Source organism: Rhododendron vialii, chromosome 11a (assembly GCF_030253575.1).
Source record: "Rhododendron vialii isolate Sample 1 chromosome 11a, ASM3025357v1".
Classification (NCBI taxonomy): Eukaryota; Viridiplantae; Streptophyta; class Magnoliopsida; order Ericales; family Ericaceae; genus Rhododendron; species Rhododendron vialii.
In genome coordinates this window covers 34,449,850-34,460,340 of record NC_080567.1, presented here as the reverse complement: position 1 = coordinate 34,460,340, position 10,491 = coordinate 34,449,850, and the positions used below count along the sequence as shown (strand labels likewise).

At 37.9% G+C, this 10,491-nt stretch overlaps 1 protein-coding gene across 1 annotated transcript; it reads right to left on the bottom strand.

Moving 5' to 3' along the window:
• Positions 1–2,150: 2,150 nt before the first annotated feature.
• Positions 2,151–6,963, bottom strand: LOC131307820 (pyruvate kinase isozyme A, chloroplastic-like). Its single transcript, XM_058334516.1, has 7 exons — positions 6,265–6,963; positions 5,228–5,315; positions 4,920–5,110; positions 4,587–4,705; positions 3,796–4,039; positions 3,322–3,556; positions 2,151–2,849 (listed from the first exon to the last, which is right to left on the bottom strand). The coding sequence occupies exons 1-7, from the start codon at positions 6,793–6,795 to the stop codon at positions 2,464–2,466; spliced, it is 1,794 nt and encodes a 597-aa protein (XP_058190499.1). The 5' UTR covers positions 6,796–6,963; the 3' UTR covers positions 2,151–2,463.
• Between the last annotated feature and the right edge of the window lie 3,528 nt (positions 6,964–10,491).

The window sequence follows — 10,491 nt, the reverse complement described above, 5'->3', positions numbered from 1 at the left end:
TAACGGCTCAAAGCTGGACGAACTACGACTGAGGCCCCAAAGGCTCAAAGCTGGACTATACTAGAGGATTAAAACTGGGCGAGTTGGTCCAGAGGATTAAAATTAGGGAAATGATTTTTACGCTCTATTTTTTTATTATGGCACTTTTTTCTTGTTCTTTAGTGGAAAAAATACACACAAAAGTGTCATTAAAAGACAAGAAATGGAGTGTCTTAATAAAAAAAAGAATGTAGAAATTATTTTTCTTAAATTAAAGTTGAACAACAAATTGCTTATATCATTCGGCTCGATTTTTTTTTTGCCATTCGTTAATTCAGCTGGTCTACCAACCCTAAAAATCATAATCATAAAATTTTAGTAGCTCGCATTATGAAGGGAGAACGGTGCTTTTTTCCAGAGCACATTTTGCATGGCCCTGTTGTCACTGTCTTTTTTTTTTGGTAACGTAGCGTGTCCCCGGGTCAGCTTGCGCATACCACAGGACTAAATCTCTACAGCTCCCACTAGCCTTTGGTAATCCAAGAATTTTTTACGCATAGGTGGCCCCAAGAATTTTTTCACAGCGCAGAGAAGTCGAACCTAGAACCTCGAGATGGTAAGCTTCTCCGTCCTAGCTGATCACCAAGTGCACTACCCCTCGGGATTTTGTCACTGTCAAGTTACAACTAACTTATGCAAATTGACGGCCATCACATGCTACCAGTACCATATTCGTTAAGTAATTGAAAGGACATGTCCACACGAAACAACATTAGGTTTTGGTTCTAGTACAGTCATAATCAGTCCAGAAATATGGCCCTAAGAATTTTGTCTACATGCGCTATCGCATCTTGTCTAAGCAATCCCAAACTAGACAAACTTCCCCAGACTTGTCTGTATCAGCAATTTCCTGAACTAAATGAAATCAAGAAGATTGTGTCCTATTCAACTGGGATTGTCCATGTGAATCGTTTGTAAGTCATTCTACTCTAATCGATCTCCGTGTACGTGTTTCTAGCTCTTACGCATATTCGTATTTGGATTCACCCTCTTACGGGATACACGAGGGTTGATACAATATTGAGGTTTGGGATGATGAAGTAAAAAAACAACAATAAGGAAGAGTTGGTATTATATTAGCAAAGTCCTAACCTATGGTTAGCCCTTCAGTGAGACTGATGGTGGCCTTCTAGAGTGATGAAATAATTGAAGCTCGATTATTATTGTTCTCACATACTGTACTATTATTGTATGAATCATGACATCAGATCTTATCCTTAATTTTGATCAGTCCCACATGTAGAAAACCTTAAAAAAAAAAAACTTTTGGTCTAATTCAAGCTCTGATGTTAAGCTAAATGTTAATTTATGTTTAGTATGCTGGACTTCACGATTGTAACCGGCGCGAACCATCATATATAATTTCATGATTATCTTTGTGTCATATTTAATTTCCTTAGATTAATTATTGTCGGCATGCACAACCACTGTATTGTATACATGTTCCATTGGCAACGATCCAAACTTTAAATAACCTTTAGACATCTTTTTATAATAAAAGAGAAATTTACGGCACAGAGTCGAGTCACAAGAATCGTCTTTTTAACTTGTAGCGTGGCCGTGGATCCTCCCTATAATGGAGATAACCGAACGAAAGCAAGGCAAACTGAGTCTCCCATTCCCCAAACGTTTTTGTTTAATAATGGAATGGAGATCATGATTAATAAAAAAGGAAGGGTCTTTAGCTTAGTAGAAGGAGATAGTAATACTTATCTTATCTTCATGGCACTTCCTCAGGCTCCAATTTATTTATGAATATGAAGCATAAGATAAAGAATTTCAACAATAGCAGCATAGCTACACTGCGGGTGCGTTTTCACTAAATTAAATAGATTAAAGCCCATATTTTTATGGATTTCTAGACGGATCATTCTCTTGACATACATCAACTAAAGAACCATTTTGCAGAGATAACTTGACTACTGCCATTAGTCCATTTAGTTTACCAGGAACGCACCTCCCTGAGACTTCCATGGCAGAATCTTGCAATTGGCAAACAGAAAATTTTGCTTTATTCTCAAAAAACCAGCCAGCACCAGTTGTGGCCATTTGCTCCAACAAACATACCTATCCATGCATCAAGTGCGGCACCATTTTCCTAAAAGAAATCCTTTTTGAAGTGAATCCTGTCCAAAAATGGAACTTTTTTTTGCCTTTCCTCGCATAAAGTTGCATTGAGTACAAAGGAATGGAAGCAAAATCCCATGAGTATAATACAAACGATTATGGACCAGCTTACAGCAGAACAAAATTACATTATCAACTAAAGCAGATGGTCATCAAACGAAAAAAAATTTCCCAAAAGGGGAAAAAAAGTGCAGAATCGCATTATTCCGTAGGGACTTGTTCAGGTCCAAAGGATAGTTTTGCCGCTATTTTCAGAAGGTACATAAATAATTATCTCCACTTCCAATAAATTACATCCTAAGCAATGTTTTTCACCTGGATTGATTGGATTACATCTGCAGTTGCACAACTTGGAATGACCTTCGATTGGAATAACTTATCAGAAAAAGAGACATTTGATTGGGAACTTGGAATGACATCTGAGACCACCAAAACAGCATCTCCTTCTTTCACCATGCCCTTAGTTTTCATTAGATCAATGGTTGTTGAGATGTCGGCTTCCGCATCATCTGATAAATCAACTAGAAAGGGCATAACTCCCCACTGCAAATTCAGAGCCATCCGGGTGCTTGCATCATTTGTGAATGCAACTATGGGAGGGCAGGGACGGTTGCGTGAGAGGAGGGATGCCATATGTCCTTGCCTTGTGTACACAAAGATAGCTTGCACGCTGAGGTTGTTAGCTGCCGAAAGAGCAAACAACTTATAGAACATATAGTGTAATATGTGATTGTCGTTTAGAATCAAGTTAGCAGACCATTTTCAGAATTGCAGAACATTTTTCAGAAAGCTCAGGAGGCATCGGATTTTGCAACTTCTAATTTTAAGGAACTTATAGAAGAATCAGAAGCACGAAAAAGATGTTCCACATTATTAAACAATGTCCGCTAACAAAAATGGGGATGCAACAAGAAAATTACGAGTGTTTGTCTTATCAAGAAGAGTTTTCTTGAAAGTGCCGAAAAACTGATTCTGAAAAAACAAGCGGACATATCTTTAATTCTTTATCCAAAGAAGACTCGAGATTGAAATTTATGAATCACCCAGATATTGAAATGTCGCTACTAAAGGTTATAATTTCTATACAACCGAGGCATTAAATTTAGAACACTACTCTTAAGTTAGAGAAGGCATGGTGAGAAAACCAAAAATTACCCATTTCCACTGCACAATTACAAATCTGCTCAGCAATCTTTTCGGCTAGAGAAAGTCCAAGTTGACGCTGATGGAGACCATTGTGTTGGTTCTTCTCACGACTCCATAGCTCCATCCTACTGCTGGTTGTGTGCAAAACAGAAAGAGCCTTCTGTCCAAAAGATCCAATTGCTGACTCACCAGACAACATCAGGGCATCAGCAAATTGCCGAACTGCTTCAGAAACATCTGCAACCTTATGAGAGTAAGGAACATTGTCATGAGAGAAAGATTCATTTAGACCACAAGTCTTAGTTGGAAGAAGAAATGTGAAAAATCGTGCAGACATTGATAATTATGAGGTCCTATTAACATTCAAGGGAGATGAAATCATAAAAGCAGCAGTAAAGGCCTTAAAAAGTTAAGACACAACAAATTTTTTTAAGTATATTGTAATCCATCTAGGCTTGTTTTAAGGTGATTTAAGTTTAGTACCTCAGCACGCGTCGGAGTAGGATATTCAATCATCGACTCCAGAAGTTCAGAAGCTATGATCACTGGCTTGTTAAGCTGCCTGCAAACTTGAGTTATTTTCTGTTGCAGTGCTGGTATATGCTCAAGTGGAATTTCAACCCCAAGATCACGTCTTGCCACCATTATTCCGTCAGAAGCCTCTACAATTTCTTCCAGTTTCTGGAGAGACTTTGAGCTCTCTATCTTTGCTAGAACTCTAATGGATCTGGCAATGGAGGAAAAAGCTTTTATATTCGAGAAGATAGATCTGCCTAAAAAAAGCCTGAAAAATGCATCTACCATGTAAATGGAACATGAAAGATATCAACAGTTGCTATGATTTTGTACGTTTCTTGTTGATGTACAAAAATGATTGAATCAACTTCAACTATTTAGCATGCATCCAGTGAAATAGTCAAAAGATAATTGCATACATTACTTCTAATGTCTGTAGCCATTTTTTTCAAAAGCCAAAGTCATTTGTTGGGCTTGCTACGTTGCCATTATGTCAAATCTTAGCCAAAGCCATTCGCTGGCATCACAACTATTGGATTACTTGAGTCACTCCTGTATATTTGAACCACACAGGCACACATTGGTGATGTGGAAATCTTGGCTACAAATTTGGCAAGCCATTAGCGTGCATCATTTGATACATTACCCATATTTGTTGTTTTTCCTAATATATGGCATCTTGTAAGAGTGATTGGCAGTTTACTTACTTTAAAGATCTTTATGGCTGCATCAAGGAACTTTAGCTATTTTGTACTCACTTGGATGATGTGGATGAGAGATAGTTCTTCAACTGGTTGACAGCATCAGCATCATTTACAAATGACAAGGCAATCATATCGACTCCTTCAGAAATGCCAAAATCGATGTCAAACCAATCCTGCAAACCATACAACATAAACTCAATGACGAGCAGGGAATGTATTGTCCCGTTTTATCTTTATATACCTCCACAGAAACACTTGCATGCATGAATTTAACCATTTCTCATAAGCTTGAACTGGATAATCAAGTTACATCTCAAACTTAAAGGCTATAGGCATGTGCACCATGCAGGCTTTCAAAACTCGAGCATAAGTGTCTGAAAAGGAAACCTTGACTGATAGAGTGGGGAGCTCATAATTTTTCTCAACAAGCCTTCCATCTCTCCAAAAGCTCACTTTGGCTCGGGGCAGGAGTAAACCAGGATCCGTGCACTTACACCGTAAAGCCTCCCCAATCTTATCTAAGATTTTAAAGCTTGCCATTCCTCCATCAACAACAAGTTCATCTCCCAACCTGACACCTGATATAGACATATAAAGTGGCAGATTTAACGCACATGAAAAAAAAAAAGAAAAAAAAGAAACGTTCCTTTGCTTGGGAAAAAATCACTAAACTTGCTTCATTTCTATAACACTACCTTCAGAGAAGCCTTCACAGTTTGCTTGAACAATGAATGGACGACAACCCCGAAATTTCTTAGAAGTAAAGTACCAGATAGAGCCTTCCTGATACTCCAAGATGATAATAAACCATCAAAGTTGCGTCTTTCTAAAGTACACGATTCTGGAGATTGTGTTACAGAATTCTGAAAACATTTTTCAGAAAAAGAGTATGGTGGAGAGATTCTGAACATTGTTTACAACAAAGGCGGCTGCACCTGTAGTCGAGGGGGGTCAAGCAAACGCCAGGGCTAAAAAAATGTGCTAAAATTTTGTATTTTTAAACATATAATTTGATTTTTCTCTCATACTGTCTGCACTGAATTGTTCATATGTAGTCAAAGTAAAAGAAACTTCACTTAAATCTGTGAGTATGTACATAATATAGCTCAACAAAACAAAATAAATCAGACCCAATTCATTTTGAATCAAAATAAAATTATTTTTTTAAATAGAGCTTTGTACAAAAAAAATCTTTATGTTTTTGTCACCGATGAACTAAAATTTTGTAGCTGCCTCTGGTTTACAAGGAATTTTTTTGTGTGAAAGAACCTATTTTTACCCCCCTAAAGATGGAAGTTTCTCATACTCTCGACAACATCTGCCGAAAAATAACCTTGATTACGGTTACAGCCAATGATCAATGTTTATATTCCCAAATGATATCCAAAAAGTGCTCTGAAATTTTTATTCAAAAACAGTAAACAACAGGAATGTATAGTTACTTCTCTTCCTAATTTCTAGCTATATTTCTTTTTTTTGGACAACTCAGGTGTCTGGGTCAGCTAACGCACCCCGATTAATCCCGGGACCAATCCCACTGCTCACTTACTTTCGGAGTCCCGATTAAATCCAGGATTGGCCCCAAAGGAATTGATAGCACCTGCAAGATTTCGAACCTGAGAGCTTAGGAGGGAGCAAACTCTTAAGTCCCAAGCCTTGACCCCTAGCTATATTTGATTGTTCAAATCACACAACTCAACAAATTCATGAGTATCAAACTGCCAATACTTACCTCTGCTTTGACAGAGGAGGGCTCCCCATGATCAACCTCAAGCTGACTACCTTCAGTATCAATCATAACTGAAACACAAAACCCTTTCTCCTCATTCAACCTCTTAACCTTCCGAATCACCTCCCGGTGCCACTCCCTCGTGTTATGACCCATATTAAACCTAGCAACATTCATCCCTCCCAGTGCCAACCTCTCCAAATCCTCCTCAGAGCAGCACGCCGGCCCGATCGTGCACACGAGCTTCGTCTTCCTCAATCCCAAGAAACCCTTTTCCCTCGGCTCCCTGTCGGTCACCACATCAAGGCCTAAATTAGAACTGGGGCTCAAACTCGCGGCGCTCTTCGCGCCCACCACTTCAACCCCTGCCATGACTCCAATCTTGAACTTGTCGCTACCCTTGAATTTCTCTACGTTGAAGCAGAATCTGATGGGACTAACAGGAGAGCGAGAAAACCGGCTCTTGAAATCGACGGCCGGGTTCTTGGCGATGATCTGGCGGCAGAAAATGGCTGAATCTTGGGAAATAGCCATGGATTTGAAGATAGATCAAGATCAAGAAAAGGGTTATGAAATGAAGTGCAGTGAAGAAGTAGAGAGGGTAGTGATGGAATGTGATGGCAATTGAGAAATAAAAGCGTCCGTGGGGTTGGTGGGTTTTGGTTTCGGAGTTTACGAGGGGAGGGACAAGGGGTGCTAGGGTTTTGGAGAGAAATTAAAAAAGAGATGTTGGCGGTACGATTTAGCTGTCCGAATTTAACGGTCAACTACCCTTGTTGGGGGGTTGTTTGTTTGAACTGTAATGAAAAGGACTGTTGGCGGTGGCTTTGAAGGTACTATAAGGAATATTCCTATATATTTACGGAATATTGGTCATAAGTACGATAAAATAAGTTTTATTTTAGCGAAGAATGTCATCAAAATAATTTTTAGCGGAGGTCTTTTAATTTTTTTAGTTATTAAGTCATAAAGACAAAAATATACTTTCACGGAAAAACTTCCTCAGGGTAAGGTAGGGACATAGGATACTATAAGGTAGGGTACCGTAGAATTTAAGCACTTTCATAGAATTTTAGGGTGGACTTTTCTTAATTATGAGTGCAGTACAGAAAATTTCTTGCTTTTGAACAAAATAATACTAATAATTTAATTCTAGCATAGGACATCATTCTTCCTAGATTCCCGAAATAATGATGAAAAGAGTAAAAAATCTCAATTTTTTTGTTTTGGAATTTCTGCTAAGCTAAAAATTGTGGACTTGTTGTACGCTATAGTCAAGTGTTTCCACTAAACTAAAATTTGTAAAAAAATTATTGGGTTACTGAAAGAAAATGTATTGGATGTTTTAGTTTAATGAAAACAACTTAACTTTCGACAAAAAGTTTTGGTTTTGTATGAACAACTTAATTACTAAAGCCAAATAATCGTACTGGAAAAAAAATATTTAGTGGAAACGTGGCCTAGCAAGAAACTCTAAAAAGTGTTGGAAAGTGAAGGTTTTTTATTTAATCCACACAATTTTATTGAGCCACAAGTCTCGTTGGTTCAGTTTGGGACAATTCTACTTAGCCAAATTAAAAACCTATCTTAGTTTTTATCAGGTACGAAAAATTTTAATTTTTTTTCGGGAGGATGAGCAACAATTAACATGATTTTTCTTTTTTTACATTCTCACATCCACTTTTTTTTTTTTATTGTGATTTTGGTAAGCAAATTCCCTTGAGAACTTTTATTCTTTTGTTCCCGCCTTTTAATATAATATTGCTGCCGCCAAAGCCCAATTGAAAAAAGCTATTTGATTTTCAACAAAACCGTCAAAAAATTAAGTTGTTTATTTTCTTTTTTATTAGTAAGTTGGTCCAGTTCATAGATCACTTATATATAATGTTAGTAATTTTCTTTGATGATCTACTATATTTTGATGATTTTTTTATTTTTTAGAAGATGAGGATGATTAGTTTATGTAAATAAAATAAAGCCCGAGTTAGCTGCTTCTAGTCAAATGTGTTATGTCAAAAACATTATTCTCCTTTTTCTTTCTTTTATCTCTCTCTTATTTTTTTTTCTTTCTAATTGTCTTTTTCACTCTAATTAAACAGATCACGTCGAAGTTAAGAATCATGCTCTTATAATAAAATTTTGGGAAAATGACGGCCAATGACGTGTTTTGATAATTAATACCCGCCAAAGACATTTTCAGTATTAACAATCCTTGGCGGGTATTAATTATCAAAACACGTCTTGAGCCGTCATTTTCCCTAAAATTTTGAATTGAAGCAAACACAAGTAAAATCCAACGTGAGAATTTTGCTGAAGGCTAGTTTTGAGAGTTCAAATCACGTAGAAAAGACGAAAAATTAATGGGACCACAATCACAGAAGGAAAAAAAAAACTTTGGTCTAAACTGAGAATATTCCCCTACTAGTTAATTCATAATCTGCCAAGTGCTATGGACAAGGAGATCTAAAGATCCAAACAAACTTAGATGCTTCGGACGTCGAGGTTTGGAGAAGTGAATTTGGTTTTATATGATTGTAGCAGGATGGACAAAAAGAATAGTACGTCATGAGGTGCACAAAATGACATGAATACGGTTCATGGCTAGTTGTGTATGTGGGAAGATGCATTGGCAACGAGTGAAAGAGAAAAATTCATGAGAGTAGTGATGGTGGTGGTTGGGGCGAGGGAGGATCGATGGTTGTGTGAAAGAGAAAAATTCATGAGGGTAGTGATGGTGGTGGTTGGGGCGAGGGAGGTGGGGCGGCGGACGGCGGTGGAGAGGGGGGTTGTAGTGATGGAGGAGAATGACAAAAAACGAGGTGTTAGCTGTTAACGAGGTGATGGGAGAGCGAGGGGGATGCCGATGGTGGCGGCAGTAGTACTGATGGTGATTGTGATGATAGAGTGGTGCTGTGGGAAGGGAGAAGAATGTGGGTACCGAGAGAATCGATAAAATGATAGTACTAGTAAATCAAAATGTTTGGTACGCTACGGGTGTGATTGGCTGGAGAAGTTTTTCAGTGCCGGGTGGGCACGGGCTATGTGGTTCCGAGCATGATCTAGGCCGTCAAAACGTGTTTTGGACCGTCCAGATCTGTTTGGGCAAATTTTTAGTATAAAATTACCAAAACATCCCTTCAAGTCCAAACAGATCTGGACCGTCCAAAACACATTTAGACGACCAAAATGCGTGCTCGGCACCACGTGACCTATGCCCACCCGGCACTGAAAAATCTGTCGATTGGCTGGCTGTTGTGGAAGTCTAGAAATTGAGATGGTGTTTTAATTAATACTAACGTGCATGCAATGAGAAGTGTAGTTTACTCCTATGGAACAATGGAGGTGCAGTTATCGAAGCCCCTCAGGCAAAAAAAATAAAAAATTTATTTGTCTGATTCTTCCAGTTGAGATGAATCAATAGAAGTAAAAAAAATTTATCGCGAGACAAACAAACGCAGAAAATTTTTGAATAAGAACAAAATAAAAAAGTCCAAAAATTCTTTAGCGGAACTTAGCCTTAGTTGATGCAACGACGAACAAAGATGCGACGGGGACCAGCTGGACTTTGGTTGCAAATTTTGGTTGCATTCGGGTTGGCAAAAACTCAGTCCGAACTTCTACTCCATTAACATCCCTACCTCTCACTTTGGAATATATGACCAATGTTTGCGTCTAGACCGTCTGGTACTGCTTTTTCCAATTTATTGGATTGATCGTTCTTGTAATAGGGTGACACATAATTAATAAGAGCAATTTCACATGTTGGTACCATAATGGCATTACTTAAATCCTTTTTTTGGATTGCCAAAATGTTAGTAAGAAATAAAATTGTTGCTACACCAATTCGATGCTATTTTGACACTGTCTCAAATTATCACAAATCGATTAAACTCATCTCATTTTTTTAATGCAAATCAAATGACTTAGATAAAGCGAGCAAAATTGACCATTGCTTTCTGAAGCAAATGCCATCAAATTGGTACCAAGTATTGCAGCTTCATTCTTTAGTATCAACAACAAATGGAGAATCTCAAAGAATTGGCCAAACGGTTTTGCTTTGAGACTTAAGAGTTTGTTCCATTCTAAAATTTAGGTTCAATTATCGTTACCAGTAACCCTAAGGATCATTTCATTCTCACGCGTAAAATGTGAAACTGCTGTAGAAGAGGGTGTAAAAATTAGTTAGAATTACGCGCAAACTGGCCCGAAACCCTATGTGTTACCCCAAAA